Source organism: Panicum hallii, chromosome 4, assembly GCF_002211085.1.
Source record: "Panicum hallii strain FIL2 chromosome 4, PHallii_v3.1, whole genome shotgun sequence".
Taxonomy (NCBI): domain Eukaryota; kingdom Viridiplantae; phylum Streptophyta; class Magnoliopsida; order Poales; family Poaceae; genus Panicum; species Panicum hallii.
The window spans coordinates 5596926-5613311 of NC_038045.1; the positions used below are offsets into that span (position 1 = coordinate 5596926).

The 16386-nt window shown below is 43.6% G+C and overlaps 2 protein-coding genes across 4 annotated transcripts; one reads left to right on the plus strand and one right to left on the minus strand.

Moving 5' to 3' along the window:
* Positions 1 to 524: 524 nt before the first annotated feature.
* Positions 525 to 4265, minus strand: LOC112889784 (non-structural maintenance of chromosomes element 4 homolog A-like). The gene is made up of 7 exons (XM_025956554.1): positions 4014 to 4265; positions 3832 to 3912; positions 2701 to 2941; positions 2523 to 2616; positions 1769 to 1985; positions 1574 to 1665; positions 525 to 1207 (listed from the first exon to the last, which is right to left on the minus strand). The coding sequence occupies exons 1-7, from the start codon at positions 4141 to 4143 to the stop codon at positions 806 to 808; spliced, it is 1257 nt and encodes a 418-aa protein (XP_025812339.1). The 5' UTR covers positions 4144 to 4265; the 3' UTR covers positions 525 to 805.
* Positions 4266 to 8947: 4682 nt separating this feature from the next.
* On the plus strand, positions 8948 to 16009 carry LOC112890245. Of its 3 annotated transcripts, none has more exons than XM_025957148.1 (12): positions 8948 to 9017; positions 12951 to 13346; positions 13423 to 13667; positions 13752 to 13952; positions 14026 to 14118; positions 14209 to 14307; positions 14387 to 14722; positions 14810 to 14965; positions 15048 to 15287; positions 15358 to 15406; positions 15508 to 15540; positions 15726 to 16009. In XM_025957148.1, exons 2-11 carry the CDS (start codon positions 12959 to 12961, stop codon positions 15513 to 15515), a joined length of 1815 nt encoding a protein of 604 aa, XP_025812933.1. In that variant the 5' UTR covers positions 8948 to 9017; positions 12951 to 12958; the 3' UTR covers positions 15516 to 15540; positions 15726 to 16009. The 3 variants fall into 3 exon arrangements, with proteins under 3 accessions (XP_025812933.1, XP_025812934.1, XP_025812932.1); XM_025957149.1 differs by lacking the exon at positions 8948 to 9017 and adding an exon at positions 11740 to 11854; XM_025957147.1 differs by lacking the exon at positions 8948 to 9017 and adding an exon at positions 12693 to 12811.
* The last annotated feature ends 377 nt before the right edge of the window (positions 16010 to 16386 follow it).

Sequence of the window (16386 nt, forward strand, 5' to 3'; positions counted from 1 at the left end):
CGTGCCGACGGCCAAAACGGAGGCGGCGTCGCACGATTCACCGTGTTGCTGCCCAAATCGGAGCCGGTATCGTCCGCCGCCCGTTGCTTTCGTCATCAGGTCCGGCGCCGGGAGCGAGCGCGAGTAGGGCGCAAGACGGGGAGAGACGGCGTTGGATCGGGATGAACTGGTCCGGTCTGTTTTTCGGATCGAGCTCGTTCCGGATATTGGGCGAATATTCGCTTGCTCTCGAACCAAACGAAGGATGGATCGGTAGACTTGTTCCATCGACTGGAATAGACGGTTGGAACCTAAGCTCACGCACAGACAACACCAATTCAATTGTCGTCGATTCAGAAATCAGAACAGAGGACGAGCCTGATGGTTCCAATTTCCAAAAGTTAGACCGCCTAGCCACCTGCATCGGCTTCAGTTGAGAGCCGCTCTCAACTTCTTGTTTGACAAGTCCTTGGAAATTGTTCCCAAAGTCTAGCTAACAAGTTCAAACAAGAGAGCAAACCACCAGAACAGAACAAGCAAACAAGTTCAGCCAACATCTAGCTAAGCATTAGCCTTGCAACCAAGTATCCAGTTATCCACCATCTTGACTACAGCTACGTCGGCCCTAAACACACCAGATCCCGAAAGCACCTCGGAAACAACGACAGGCCCAACCATTCCAAAAGCCACCACTACCCGCGCGGCCGCGCCACGCCGAATGAGGTGCTTAGCCCAAACGCATCTAAGCTAAGTGAGCTGGGGCCGCATCTCTACCTAAACATCAAAGCATGTACACCGTCGACCACGGTCAGCCAGGTCAGGGGCATCAGTCCTCCTGGAAGAGGCGCCTGCTCTTGTGCGTCAGGTTGATCTCCTTGCTGTACTTGGCCACCATCTTGTCGTCCATGACTTCCTTCACGCCCGTCGCCCCTCCAGTCTCGTCTTCCATGGCTTCCTTCGCGCCCGTGGCTGCTGCCACCTCATCTTCCACGACTTGCTGCGTGCCTGTGGCTACCGTCCTGTCTGCCATGACTTCCTGTGCGCCCTTTGCAACCATCTCGTCTTGCAAGACCAGGCCCCGGTTCCTGCATCTCTTCCTGATCGGTGCGCTTTGTGTGGGCCGGGACAACTCAAGCTCGGGGTGACTGTTTCCTGCTGTGCCAGGTGCGTCCTGAGAAGACCTGTGCGGCATAAGCTCTTCCCCCTCTGGAACAACCCCTTTCATGAGCTGGAAATAGATGCAAGACAGGACCACATCAGAGTGCAGTGAAAGTTTCCTTTCAATAAAAGACATGGCAAGTCATGCACAGCAATCAGGCATATAAACCAAAATTACTTATCTATAGAAAGATGAAGATCAAATCTTATTTTATGTGTCCTTTCCAAATGGAGGTCCTCATATATCATGTATTAGATTACCCAGTGTACACGATATGTCATGTGTCAAACAAACTATAGTGCTAACTTATTCAGTAGTCCAACAACATGACCACACTAAATGATGAAATCAAATGTATGCTGGGTATGCAGGATTTTATTATGATAATTAATTATTATTTTGAAACAAAATGGCAATTCTTTACTGAAATAGTACCTTCCAGTCTTTGAAATCAAATCTGAATACAAAGTGGTTGTAGACCACTTTTCCTGAGGCAATGTTGCTAGCACCTGGTGCATTCCTTGGATCTGTTCAGTCAGTAGAACTATATCAGACACAGCACAGTAATACACTGCAGAATATCCGTTATATTACAGCAACCAAGCAGCAACCAAGCAACAAAGTCCTTACAGACAATATGATGCCCCTCATCATTCACATTGATTTCAACTCTGCCATCTTTCACTAGGAATGACAAGGCAAAGATATTCTCCACTGTTTGGCCAAATGATGTCCTGTTTAAAATAAGGTGTTCCAGCCTTGCATTTTTCTTCCTCCTCAGCAGGTTAAATATGGCAGACATATTCTTATCAGTATCACTCTTCGTTTTCTCTGTTGGGTCAGCAAGCTGCAGATTAAGAGTGACCAGATTGTTACAAATTGGTAACGATCACCATCTATACGAAAGTTGGAAAGAATTTTACATGTTACAAACAGCTACATCCAAAATATAAACTATGATCTCCATCTTAATGAATCCATAACAGAATGTTGCGTAACAAAACTGATGATGATCTTCTGGTTAACATAATCCTGTGCAATCTAGTTATATTGTAAAGAGGTTTTGCTCCAAGTAGCAACACCAAACTTGATATTATTTGATTAAGCTCTAGAATTTGTGGTGCAGTTGACTCAAAATGGAGAGGATATAAAAAAAGAAGCAAAATAGATAAGCTCAAAGGAAAATAGATTGGATTGTAGAACTCATGAACTCCATCCCTTTAGTGCTGCAGGAGCAATTTTTCAATATGTTTGACTACATTTGATCAATATGTACCGAACTTACTATGAAGCAAATACAAGGCCTACCACATAAGCATATCCAGTAAACAAGTACAAAGTTCTGCCCATACTGCCATTAAACTAACCATACACAGAAGCACACCTGTTCAGGGCAAGAACTTCCACGAGGTCTTGCAGTCCTCTTTTTCCTAATACAAACCCTTCTTGGTTTCACTTCTGTCTTCATGGGGCCAACCCTTTTAAAACAAAAAAAAAATCAAGTCCTTGGAAATAGTTACCATCGACGGCAAACTTGAAAAAACACAGTGGATCCCCATTACATTGTGGCACATCCAGGAGCAGCCATGAAAACATGAGAAGCAGCACGTCCAACACGAGCCCAGTCCAACGAGGCATGCTCGTCATCAGGACCCCCTAGCTTTCCAAACTTATTCAGCAGTCCAACAACAAAATCAGAAGGTGTGATTCCCAGAACTGAATGAGACCTTACTGATGTAACCAAACTGGCAGCAAGGTCCAGCAGGGCTTCTGCATCAGCTATTTGCTCCCTTGGCTTATGAACTGGAGCACAGAGACACCACTATTAGTAATTAAGTTGGGATCTACCCCTAGCATCAGCAATCCATAGAAAAGTACTCTCTGATGCTAAAGCAGTAAAAGTTCAACAAGAAATAAAGGCACTTGATATGATCATAATTGAACATCTTGGCATGGCATAAGTCCATGTGTGTTATGCAACATGTTTCAAGTTTCAATTCTTGCTTCTTAAAAAACCTACTAGTAACTAGTAAGATGGCCTGTGCTGCTGCATTGAAAGAGGTCAGCTGGCTAACATTGTCGCAATGCCCCCCTCTGTTACCTAACACTTCTCAAATTACAGTTGCATATTCTTCGTCTAAATAAAAATGTAGCAAGACAATCTCAGTGACTCATTGATAAGGATGCAGCAGTCAAACAACATCAATGTAAACTAGATAAACATCACAGAAGAGTAAAGTATATTAATAAATTGCAATCCTTTAGAGCACGTTTTTCAGGCAATAAAAGGCACCACATCTAAAATTCTTTGCTGAAATAAAACATCCAGGGCACAACTCTGAAACACGCACGCACACGTTCACTGACAGAACAAGTTGTTGCCTTCAACAGCATGATCATCTGAGTGACCCACTGATAAAGGGTGCAGTGGTCAAACAACATTAACGCAGATTGGAATTACATAGTAGAAGAGTAAAACACTTTTAAGGATTGGAGCGAGCTTTCGCGCAATAAAAAGCACCCCGTCTAAAACTCATTGCTGAGATGAACTATCCAACGCACAGCTCAGAAACACGCACACATGCTCACTGACAGAACAACTCGATGCCTATCAAAACTGCAGTGCGGGAAATCGCCACCCAAAACCTCAAAAACTGCCCGCAAGCCAGCGAAAAAGGGGGGACGGTCCTTACCATACTGGTGCAGGCTCTCCACCTTGTTGATGATGGAGCGGAACTTTTCGGAGTCCGCATTCGCCATATCATCCTTCTCATCTGCAACACGCACGCAAAACATTACACCCAAATCAAACTCCGACAACCGAACCGCTATCAGAACCAATGCCGCGAGTTTCGCGCGGGAACGCGCCCCCTACCGCTGATGAGGCTCTTCACGGCGAGGTACTGCGACCGCAGCAGCCGCCGATCGTCCACCGCTCGGGCCTCCTCCGCTTGCTGCGGCGGCGGTGTCACCGCCTCCGCCTCCGGCATTGCGAGGGAAGCCATGGCCCCTTCGGATTCCCAAACCCTAGCGAGCGCCCCCAACGAGGGCGAGAGGGAAGGAAGCTGTTGGTGGCGTGGGGCGTGCAGGATACGGAGGCGGGTGGTGTGCTGGTGAAGGCAGGAAGGGCAACGGCGGAAGGCGGAAGGGCGGAGGAGGTGGGGCGGGGTATTTGAACAACCGCTCCCCTTCCGAAACGGCCAAAAATATCTGCGCAGCCTTAATCTTCCCACTGCCCTGTGGGTCCCGGGAGCGGGGTCTCCGGTTTGGGCCCGGTGTCAGTTGAAGCACTGGTGGATTTGGTGGGTGGGTTTCGCGTAAGGGAAGCCCCGCTCGGATCCGAAGAGGTGGGAGAATTTCGGGAGATAATTGCGTGACCTGCCGCGGCAGCGTGGGTGCGGTCTAGGTGGGCAAGGGTCTCGAGAACCGTGAGTCAGGCCGTTGGACCAGGTTGTCAGTGGCATACTGGTCTATGGACACGGTCTACCTTTCTGAACTAGCCTCTCTCGCCTGTTGGTTCCCGCCGGCGCCCGCGCCTCGTCGGCTCTTCTTCCGATCGTGTTTTTACCGCGCGGCACACGGCCCGGCGCGGCGGTAAAAATTTTGGGCGAGTTCGAATTTTCTGCGGGGAAATTTTTTGCCGCGCGGTGCTGATGCCTCGCTACTTTTACCGCGGTTATAATTTGGTCGCGCTTGCTCGTAAGTAGAATACGGGCTTTTTTTCAGCTTATGGCCGAAGGTTTAATTTTAAAAATTTTAAAAGTTAGATGACCTCGAGAATTTAGAGCCAAGAACAATTGGATTCTCAATTCTCGATCCTGAAAATCATCTGACTTTTAGATTTTCTAAAATCGAGATTTAAAATCGACCAGAAGCTGAAACAAATAGCGTCTACGAAACTATGAGAGGTGGAGTAACAAATGAGTCGATCAGCTGGGTTTCATTTGATACCCGACTAGGCACTAGAGTATTAAGATCGATACAAGGAGCATAGTTTTATCGTTTTGTCTAACTAATCTAAGCGACTGACGTTGCTTGGATATTGGATTATTGGTGTAGACATGCAATTTTTTCAGCCTTATATATTACGAGAATCAAGCGTCAATCATAGGAGTCAGATAATTTACTTGTAAAACTTTGATTAGTGCTCAGAGCCTCAGACAGCAAGTACACCGAAAATTCACCAAAAAATAAATCATGCGCTAGAGTGTTTCGTTCAAAAACTGTTCGTCGTCAAAATCCGTTAAAACCCTACCCCTAACCCTCTCCGTTTTTCCCCGCCATCCTGATGACCGACACCGAACTTGACCGCTGTCCCATCCCGCACCGCTCGGCGGTCTGTCGACCACGCGCGACCGCCTTTCCGCGATCAGCGCCGACGCGATCCCCTTCCCTTTTCTTTTTCTTGCTGTCCCTTTCTCTCTCTCTCCCATTTCTTTTCTTTTCTCTCTTTTCTTTTTCTCTCTCTTTTCTTTCTTCCTTTTCTTTCTTCTTTTCCCCTCCTCCCTCCTGCTTGGCTCCCGCACGCGCGCCCCCTGGCCGCACCCCGCCGCGCCAGGCGCCGGCCGCCTCCCTCCTTCACGCGCATGTCCCGGCCGACCTTACCCCCCCCCCCCCCGTGCGCTGTAGAGCAGCCGCAGCGCCGCTCGGCCCGCACCGCGTAGCCGCGCTGCACGCCGTGCCGCCCGCCACTGCCGCATCCCGCCCTCGCCGCTCGCGCCATCGCCCTGTGCTCGCACAGCATCTCCCCCACGTGCTCGACGACGCCTCGACGCCCATGCCCTCGCCGCACGCCGCGTCATGACGCAAGCGAACGGCCGAACGCCATTAATGGCGCTCCGCGCCGCTCGCCGGCCTCCACCTACACCCGGCCTCGCCACCGCCTCTTTCCGCCTATAAAACGACCCCTCGCGTCGCCCTCAAGCACCACCGCCACCTCCTGCCCTCCTCCCTGTGCTCCATAGCCTCCGCCGCGAGCTTCCCCCACCACAGCCCGCCGGCCCCAGTGGTCCGCCCTCCACGCTCCACCCTTGCTCGAGGTGAGAAAGGGTATGGAATCCCCTTGCCCCCCTCTCTCTTTTGCCCCTACCCCCCGCTGCCGCCGCGCCTTAGGCCGCCGGAATCGGCCGGCTCAGGAACCCCCCCACCCCCTCCTCTGTTTCCTGTCAACGAGAGGAGGAAGAAGGAGGGCAGATTTGCCCAAAGCCCCCTGTCCTTTCCCCTGTTCTTTAAGAAACCCCCACCTCTCTTTAGCCTTTTCCCAAAGAAACCCCTTCAACATTTCTAATTGCAAATAAACCCCCACCCATATAAACACATTTATAAATAAACCCTTATCTTTTTCCAGGATAACCCAAGCCTTCCCTGAAATTACAATCGAGTCCTTTTCAGTAATTACAAACAAGTCCCTAGGCCCTTGTTTAGACCCTGACACCCCGTTAACTTATCATTTTATGTATCAAACGATCTCCGATCGACCCGAAACTTTACCACGCCCTTTCTACTATGGTTTCGACCATGCCATTAGGACACCACCCAAAAATATTGCTCCTATCTCCATAACTAAGTTATTCCCGATTCGAGCTCAACGATAAAGCATTTGTCTCTCTATCTGAATTGAGTGTTTGTTTGTATGTGTCATAGGACACGGAGTGAACGAGGAAGGTCCCGACTGTGATCAAGCGAGCGAGGACCAGTTTGGCGACCCCGAACCCGAGGGACAGTGCTTCGATCAGGATCTCCCACAAGGATTTGAAGATGGCAAGTTCAATCCCACCCTTTGATGCATGTTTCTACCCTAGTTTTTATGAATACAACCCGTTGGCCTCTTTTACAAAAATGCATGGTTTTGCTTGAGAATACATGGTAGGATAGCCACCCTTATTTTGTGATAACCACCCCTTGTTTTGCGATGACTATTCCTTGACTACCTGTTTTATAAATAAAAATGTGTGTGTGTGTGTGGGAAGAGATAAAATATGGTTTTGAAAGATGAGTTAGATGGGATGGATGGCATTTCTGTGCGAATTGCCGTTGGTGTGCTCGTACCTGTGTGGTTGAGCAAGGAAGGGAGATATCCATCTTGTCACCTCTAAGGACCGAGTTGATGTGTCATCTCACCTAGCTTCCTGTCGTGCAAACCACTTGACCGTTGTATGGGCAACGGCTTAGCATAAATCCCACTAGTTAGTCTGATAGCCATCAGGAGAGCTGAGAGCAACGGGTGATCAAAGGAGAAGGGATAAGCTCTGTGTGACTTATGCCCCGGTCAAACCTCGAAGATAGGTCGAATGAATCTTTGATGGATCCCGTGGTGGCTAGTCAGGTCTAGCTAAGGTGGGTAATGGCTTTGTTGGGATCTGCACCGACACTAAGGTGATCATGCTGTGGTACCCCACCTGTGGGTAAAGTTGCACACCTCTGCAGAGTTAAAATCTATTCGAATAGCCGTACCCACGGTATTGGGCAAGTTATGGTGTGGTCACATAACTAGTGTTTTCTCTCCGGAATGGTTGAACTGGTGTGGATTGTTTGGAAAGTGTCCGGCAGTTGTGCCGTGTGCTACGGCGGACGGGGAGTCCGGTAGCAGCTTAAAACTTGGATCCTGCGTGGATCAACATCATGAGTTCCTTGATACGAGAAAACTTGTTTTAAAAATATTTCTAAACGAACCTTTGCATACAACCGAGTTTTTCGCAAATGAACCCTAAACTTGTCCTTGGATTGTCCTGTGCATTGATTTCTGTTATACACTACACCATGGTACACTATTGGCTACAGTGATGTGTGGGCAAAAGGTTATTATTGGCAACATATAATCTGTGGGTAATAGTGAGACCTTGTACCCTCACATTATCTGTCGGCAATGGAAGTATTAAGTAACACCTTATGTGTCGGCATTTCTACGACGGCAGATAATGTGTCGGGAAAAAATGTTGACAGCTCAACTGTTGGCGTAGGCCGAATCACCTACTGTTTATGTGTCGGCGTAGGGGTGTCCAAGCTGGCGAAAAACATCATTAATTGGCGCCCATTTTTTCAGCTGCGCGGGAAAAGGAAAAAAGTACCGCGCACACAACAAAACTTTCAATCCCCGAATCCCCACCTCCTTCTCCCTCACCGCAGCTGTGAATCCCCACTGCCCCTGCCCCCTCGTTCATCTCGGCGCAAAGACACCCACGGCAGCCTCCTGCAGCTTCTGCACGCGGGCAGGCACTGCAGCCTCAACCCTAGGCTGCTAGCTAGCTGTCTTGATTCTGTTCTTCCATAGAAATTGATTGGATTTGGTTCTGCTAGCTAGCTGTTGGATTTGGTTCATTTGTTCTTGCGCATGAGATGGAATTAGTACCTCTGCTGCCTGCCAGGCTGCTTATGGAATTAGCTCCGCTAGCTGTTGGATTTCAAGGTCTACTAATCGAACATGTGTGACCAGGCTGCTTATGATGCACACTGCTAGATGTGTTTCTTTGTGTCTTCTAAACAGAGCTGCTCTGCTAGATGTTTTTCACTATTTTTTTTACTTTGTGTCTAATGCTTTTAACTGCTCCAGTTTTAATATATTATGTGGTAGATTAAATTGTGTGCTGCATTATATTGTCTGCAGTTTTAAATTGTTATATATATGGCTGCAGTTTTAAATTGTTATATATCCAGAACCTTCCACTTATTATTTTGCTGGAATCCTATTGATTTAAGATATACTTTTTTTTGGTGAAGGGTACTGTGAAACCAAAGATTTAGTGAGAGTGCTATCAGTTCTTTCTTACCTTTTCTCATCTAATCATAGTCTTATTTACGTTTGGTTTCAGGGGCAAAATTCAGAGAGGACTGGACCAAGGACTGAAGGAGCAACTTTCTCATTTTTATTGAACAGTGATTGGTATGTTCCTTTTCTTCTAGACTTTCTCATTGTGTGAGATGAATTTTCGTTCAGAAGTAATATATGTGCTATAGACGTTTGAATGTGGCAAAATGAGATATATCTGAGGTTTGGAGTTGCTATCTAGGTGGATTTGTTCATATAGTTGAGATTTTTACTCAGCTTCTAGCAAGAGCGTCATGGATAAAAATTGGATGGATTTACCAAGGCAAACTGATGAATATATAAAAGGTGTTGACAGTTTTTTAGAGTATGCTTTTAGCAAGTCAGCTAAAGGAAACACAATATTGTGCCCCTGTAAGGTATGTAAAAACAGCTGTTGGAGAGCTAGCGATGTAGTACGTGAGCATTTGATTTGTGAGGGGTTTTCGGAGGGGTACATAACCTGGTTGTATCATGGAGAACCAAGCTCCAGCTTTTTTGCAAATACCCAACAACCTGATAGAGTAGAAGTGCAGAAGTCCAATGAAGAAGATGACATTTCTGATTTACTTAGAGACTTAGCTGGTGGTTTAGATGACATGGGTGACTTAGAAGGTAATGAAGAAGAACATGATAAGGATATGGAATCCTTCCACAGATTGGTAGAAGATGCTGGCAAAGAACTGTACCCTGGCTGTAGAAACTTTTCGAAGCTTCGGTTCATGATTAGATTGCTGCATATAAAATTTCTTGGGGGTGGAGTGATAAAAGTTTCGACATGCTACTACAGTTACTTAAGGATGTTTTGCCAGAAGGGTCATCACTTCCAAAAAATTTCAATGCAGCTAAAAATATGGTAAAATGCCTTGGTCTTGGTTACACAAATATTCATGCTTGCGATAATGATTGCATACTATTTTGGAAAGAACATGAAAAGGCTAATGTGTGTCCAAAGTGCAAGACATCAAGGTGGAAATCAGAAAAGAGAAGTCCTAATGGAAAACGTGTGCATAGGGTTCCTATGAAAGTACTTCGGTACTTTCCTATAAAGAAAAGGCTTCAAAGGTACTTTATGTCTTCCAAAACAGCGGCTGATGTAAGGTGGCATGATGAAGAACGCACCAAAGATGGTTTGCTTAGGCATCCAGCAGATGCTCCTTTTTGGAAGGATTTTGACTCTACATATCCAGAGTTTGCCTCTGATAGTCGAAATCTTAGACTTGCTGTAGCTAGTGATGGGTTTAGTCCTTTTAGGACCTACAATTCAAAATATAGCATTTGGCCTGTTATTTTGATTCCATACAATATGCCACCTTGGAAGTGTATGAAACAAACAAATTTTATCCTATCTCTAGTAATTCCTGGTCATAAGGCACCGGGTGCCGATATGGATGTTTACCTTGAGCCACTAGTCAATGATATGGTAGATATGTTTGTTGATGGTATTAGGACATATGATGCTTCCAAGGATGAGTGTTTCCAATTGCGTGCTGCCATATTATGTAGCATCATAGATTTACCTGGCCTAGGCTATTTGCATGGAGTTGTTACCTCTGGTAAAGTATCTTGTCCTGAATGCCACTCACATGAGTGTTCTCTCCAACTAAAAAAGGGAGGCAAGTATGTCATCATGTGCCATCGGAGGTTCTTGGATGAAAATCACATATTGAGGTCTGCTAAAGAACTATTTGATGGTACTGAGGAGCATAGGCCAGCACCTACCCCACTTAGTGGAGAGGAAATTTTTGAGATGACAGAAAACATGCACACAATTTTTGGAAAGGATCCAACTACAAAGAAGCCAACAAACCCACAACGTAGAGGAAAAAATGAGGCACCACTTACTTGGAAACGAAGATCTATCTGGTTCAAGTTACCATATTGGAAGAGTCTATTACTTCGACATAATTTTGATGTTATGCACATTGAAAAAAATGTTTGTGATAACATTGTGAATACACTTCTGAACATTGATGGAAAATCAAAGGATGGTTTAAATGCTCGCTTGGACATTAAAAATCTTGGCATTAGAGAAGATCTTCATCCTGTTGATGTTGAAGATAGGTTCTACATGCCTCCAGCACAATATGCAATGAGTCCAGAGGAGAAGAAGTTATTTTGCCAAGTATTGAAGAGTGTGAGGTTACCAGATGGTGTTGCGTCAAATATTCAGAATAATGTCCATGTTTCAGAAATGAAATTGATTGGACTAAAGAGCCACGACAACCATGTTTTGTTGCAGCAATTACTACCACTTGCTATACGAAGGATATTACCAACACGAGTAACTGCAGCACTAATTCGTGTGAGCAATTTCTTCAAACAAATATACTCATCTACTATTCGAGTAAGCGATATGCAGAAACTTGAGGCTGAAATAGCTGAGACACTAAGTATTCTAGAAACCATATTTCTACCAGCATTTTTTGACACTATGGTACACTTGATGGTTCATCTTCCTTCTCAAGTAAGAATTGGTGGTCCAGTACAGTACCGTAGCATGTGGGCAATAGAGAGGTACTATACTATTATTTCCATTAGTAGTATATATTTTTAGTTTTTAGACTATTGCTAAGCTTATATAGTGAAAAAAATTTCATTCTTAGGTTTTTGATGAGGTTAAAAGGGTATGTTCGCACCAAAAGGCATCCAGAAGGATCAATCTGTGAGTCCTATAAATTTGATGAGAGTCTTACATTCTGCTCACAATTTCTACATGGTTGTGAGACCAGATTTACTAGGCAAGTAAGAAATGGGGAGGATTTGGATAATGCAATGTCCAATATTAATCCTTTCTTCAGAAGCCTTGGGCGAGGATTGAGTGGCAGGTGCACTATATCTTTGGACTATAAGACATGGCTGCAAGCACATAGATACGTGTTGTTCAACTATGACAAAATAGAACCATATTTGAAGTAAGATCCTCAAGCTTCTTTTATAGATTGGACCCCCCTTATGCATATATATACTTATAGGTCTTTTAATTTTACAAAATATTTTCAGCAAGCATAAAGATTACCTGCGCTCAATTGGCAATCACAATCAGCGAAAAATAAATAATCTTCATCATGAAATGTTTCCTGAGTGGTTTAGAAAGCATGTAAGTCCTTACATGACCTAACTTTAGTTTTTACAATTCTTTTTGTTAGACCTGATTGAAATTTAAGTTGATTAGAATGTTCTATATCACAGGTGGAAGGATTAGTTGAAAATGGTATTGAAGTACCGGAAGAGATGCAAATTTTAGCCAATGAGCCATTCATGATTGCTACAATGTACAATAGCTATACTATAAATGGATTCGATTTCCATACATACTCTAGTGATGAGGGTAGACCGTATCAAAATAGTGGAGTAGCTCTAGTTGCCCAAACCTCTTGCTTTGAAAATGGAAACACGGACCCGGTAGTGCATAACAAGACATATTATGGTAGGATCAAAGAAATCATTGAGCTAAACTATCGCAATAAGGGAAATATTGTGCTCTTCAAATGTGATTGGGTTGACAACCGCATTCAAGATAAATGGGTGAAAACTGATCAATTTGGGGTCACAATTGTTAATTTCAATCACTTATATAATGGAGGAGAAAGACTATTAGATGAGCCTTTTATTTTAGCATCGCAAGCCACACAAGTTTACTATGTTCAAGATCATGTTGATAGAGAATGGAGTGCAGTGGGTCGGTCAAAACCACGAGAAATTTATGACATGACAGCAAGAGATAGTGAACAAGCAAATCATCAAAATAAGTTCCATAGCCCAATTCTTGATCTGCATACAAAAGTGTATGACCTAAAGAATTTTCTTCAAGATATGGTTCATGTCAGGACAGACATTGATGGGACTATTGTTGCTGAGAAAAAGAGGAAGTAAGTCACAATTGTGTGTTGTAATAATTTCGTGGTGCATTAACAAATTCTACATGTTCTAGTACTTTTCTTTTCTCCTATACTTAGTACTTACACCTCTACACTGTTCAATTACTGAATTATTAGTATATATTTTCAGGAGGAAAGATGGTGACTGCAGGAGAAAAAAGAAAGGATGTTCCAGTTTGCGAATATGAAGCACAAAGAAATGCAAATGTCCTAGCCAATAACATGAAGCTCAAAGCTTTGCAGCTTCAAGAGCTTGGACAGGAAGTTTCCTCATCACTTATGACAGGAAAAAAGAGAAAGGTGGAAGCTGTGAGGCATCAAGAAAAGAGGACGACAACTAATGCTACAATTCAGCACAACTTACGAACAAGCTCGAGATTGAGTGCTGCACGGGCTAATGTACAACCAGGGAATGGGAGTGGTGCACCTAGTGCTCATCTACAGGCAAGGAATGGCCCAAGTGGTGATCTACAGCCAGAGAATGGGAGTAGTGGAGCAAGTGCTCATCTACAGCCAAGGAATGAAGGTATGCTTGTTAGCTGATCTATATAAACAGATTGTTGTATTTTGTTGGTCTTATTAGGTCCATTGTTTTGATGTAGAGTTAAGAGAACAAGAGAAGAAAAAAGTTAGAGGGCCAACTACAAAGGCTGACATATTTGCAAGACAAAATAAACCAAAACTCAAACTAGAGATAAATGACTGTGGCCAGCCTTGTGGACCTTCAAGCACTGAATTTGCTAACTTTATTGGTGCACTTGTGAGAACAAAGGGCTTTCCGATGGCACATGATGATTGGAGGAAGGTTTGCCCACAAAAAAAATATAAGCTGTGGACAGATGCTCAGGTAGTGATATTGGATGAAAATGATTTATGAACATTTTCAGCTTGTGATTTGTTATTACCCTATATGCTTATATGTTCTGTGCAGCTCTATTGGGATATAGACAATGGGTCCTTCAACTGGTTTATGAAAACAGCAGCTACAAAATGGAGGGAGTTCAAAGCAGAGTTGAGGAAGGTCTTTCATGATGATATGGAATACGAAGAACTGCTTGAATTGCGAGACGAAAGAGTGCATGAGGAGGATTGGAAGTGGTTAATTGATCATTGGATGTCTCCAGATGGAGCTGTAAGCTATAATTCTCTACTTCTAGAGTTATTATATATGAATCATGAGTACTATAAATGACACTTGATGATAGGTTCGTTCAATGAGAGGGAAAGCAAATCGGTCAAAGAAGACTCAAAACCATACATCTGGAAGCAAGAGCCATGCACGTGTTGGGTTTGAAATGGTATGCACTATTCTTGTAATTTTGTATCCGTTATTCAGATTTCTTAGCTGCAATATGATAATTGAATGAATTGTATGTTTTGTCATACAGTGTGAAGAGCTAGGACGTCCAGCACGTAGAGATGAATTGTTTATTAAAACACACACACATAAAAATGGAGTACCTCACAAGGGAGCCGAAACAACAATTGTAAGTCATGGAGATATGTAAGTGCATTTCACTTGGAGCTGAAACAACAATTGTATGCTAATATCTTTATTTTTTGTAGAATGCACTGAAAGATGCAGTCAGAGATCATCCTGAACTAGTAGAGAAGAGTATAGGGGAAGGTGATGCCTATTTCCATGTTTGTGGGCCAGAGAAGAATGGATATGTTCGTGTTGTTGGCTTAGGACCAACACCTGCTGAATTGGAGATGCCTGGGGCCAAAAAATGCACATCAACCAGGCTTCAAATGGAAATCGAAGCTCGTCGACAATCTGATAAGAAAGTGGAAGCTTTAGAAAGCCGTTTGGACAATATGCAACAGCTGCTAGAAAAGTTACTTCAGCAGCAAATAAATCCTTCTAGCACTCCAAATGGATCAAACAGTTCCGCTCATGTGGTAACTGGTCATTCTTTTGTATTATATATACCTTTGTTTTTAATGCAGTAATTGGTCCATAGTTGCATTCTTTATTGCAACATGCAGAATCGACCTACTATTGGGGAACAACTAGAGAACCATCATGATGATATGGGATCACGTGCTGAGGATGAAATAGATAACATGCACTTGAGTGATGATGAAAACTTGCTCATGACTAGGCACTCTGTTTTTTTTCCAGAGGAACCACATCATGAAGAGGTAATTGCTAAATCTACAATTTATTGTTTACCTTATGCCCATAACATACCTGATATATTGTGTTGTCTTTTTAATGCTTTAGGGTGGAAGAGATGTGATCTTGTATAATGTTGTGAGGCCCTATAATCTCCCTGTGGCTAAGGGAACTATGCAAACAACAAACCCATCATCTATAGTGGGGGGCACTCCTCTTGGCGTTCAATACTGTGAGGTAGTTGTCAATCATGTTTTCATGAGAGAAGCTATACTACCTCGCCCTTATGGAGCCTTAAAGTCTGTTGGAGATGCTCGTGGGAGATCCATTGCTTGGCCACATGACAGAGTAATATTTTAGCTTACATATATAATTCTAAGAAAGTTCTAGTCTTGCTCAACAACTTTACTTGTTACAGATCAAGGAGGACATGAAGTCTTCAAAGCTGTCAAAAGGTCCAGGTCCTGGTACGATTGCAACCTTAGCAGTCCAAACTATATTGACATCTCCACTTATATATGTTTTATATTATTTACTTTGCTTAACTTTCAATTCATTTCTTTGACAGGTACTTAAGTACTAATTGCCCATGCAATCACAGGTAATACATTCTTGCATTGGTATTAGTATTAGCTGGATTTAAAATTATGAATCCAATAACTAAATTTGACACTTCTATAAATGATGTCCATGTTTCTTGCTGTTGTATCACTAGTGCAACAATATATACAGATTAATGTTCTCTTGCTTGCATTGTGTGCTCATTATTCTTTCTTATCATGATAGGTGAACAGGCAACTAGCTGGTGGAGTACGTAGTAATCTTTTGGCAGTAAGGCATGTTACAAGCTTTGGAGTGACCTTTTGTGCAACAAGAATATATTTTGTGTGATTGTGTGGTTAGATTTTTTTTTTATTAGAGAGAAGCTTGTATATTCTCTCCCAGTGGGTCATATGCATATGGCACCATATAATAGGCTGGAACTTATGACCTAACAGTTTGATATTGGACATGTATTTTGGTACTGTATTTGACATCTATCTATGCTGATGCCACCTGGTGGATCCTGAGTTAATTGTCTATGGAACCATGCATATTAATGGATATGTTTGTGCTGTGTAAATTGCTCAGTTTTTGCAAGTTGAAATGTCTATTTGGGTTGTGATTGCGTATACGGTGGAATTGTGATTTAAAAGATGATGGAAGGTGTACCCCGGTACTATTTAATGCAGAAAATGTGATTGTGGTGGATATATACATATATATGTGCATGTGCCCTGATGGTTCTACTTACTGTAGAAAATGTGGTTAACCAACATATCATGTGTCGGTGAAAGTTCTACTGTTGGGAAAACCTAACTGTCGGGAAAGGTAGAAACTGTCGGTGTAGGTCCCTGTTTTGCCCACATACTAGCTGTCGGCAAAAGTTCTAACTGTCGGCAAAGGC

Excerpts from the sequence above, each read along its gene's own strand:
- LOC112890245 (XM_025957147.1), top strand. The coding sequence starts at position 12,763 with ATGTCAGGACAGACATTGATGGGACTATTGTTGCTGAGAAAAAGAGGA. Across the intron at positions 12,812-12,950 it reads GTTGCTGAGAAAAAGAGGAA|GAGGAAAGATGGTGACTGCA; the intron begins GTAAGTCACAAT and ends ATATATTTTCAG. Across the intron at positions 14,308-14,386 it reads AGGGAGCCGAAACAACAATT|AATGCACTGAAAGATGCAGT; the intron begins GTAAGTCATGGA and ends TATTTTTTGTAG.
- LOC112889784 (XM_025956554.1), bottom strand. The coding sequence starts at position 4,143 with ATGGCTTCCCTCGCAATGCCGGAGGCGGAGGCGGTGACACCGCCGCCG. Across the intron at positions 2,617-2,700 it reads GCTCCTGGATGTGCCACAAT|GGTTGGCCCCATGAAGACAG; the intron begins GTAATGGGGATC and ends TTGTTTTAAAAG. Across the intron at positions 1,208-1,573 it reads TTGATTTCAAAGACTGGAAG|CTCATGAAAGGGGTTGTTCC; the intron begins GTACTATTTCAG and ends ATCTATTTCCAG.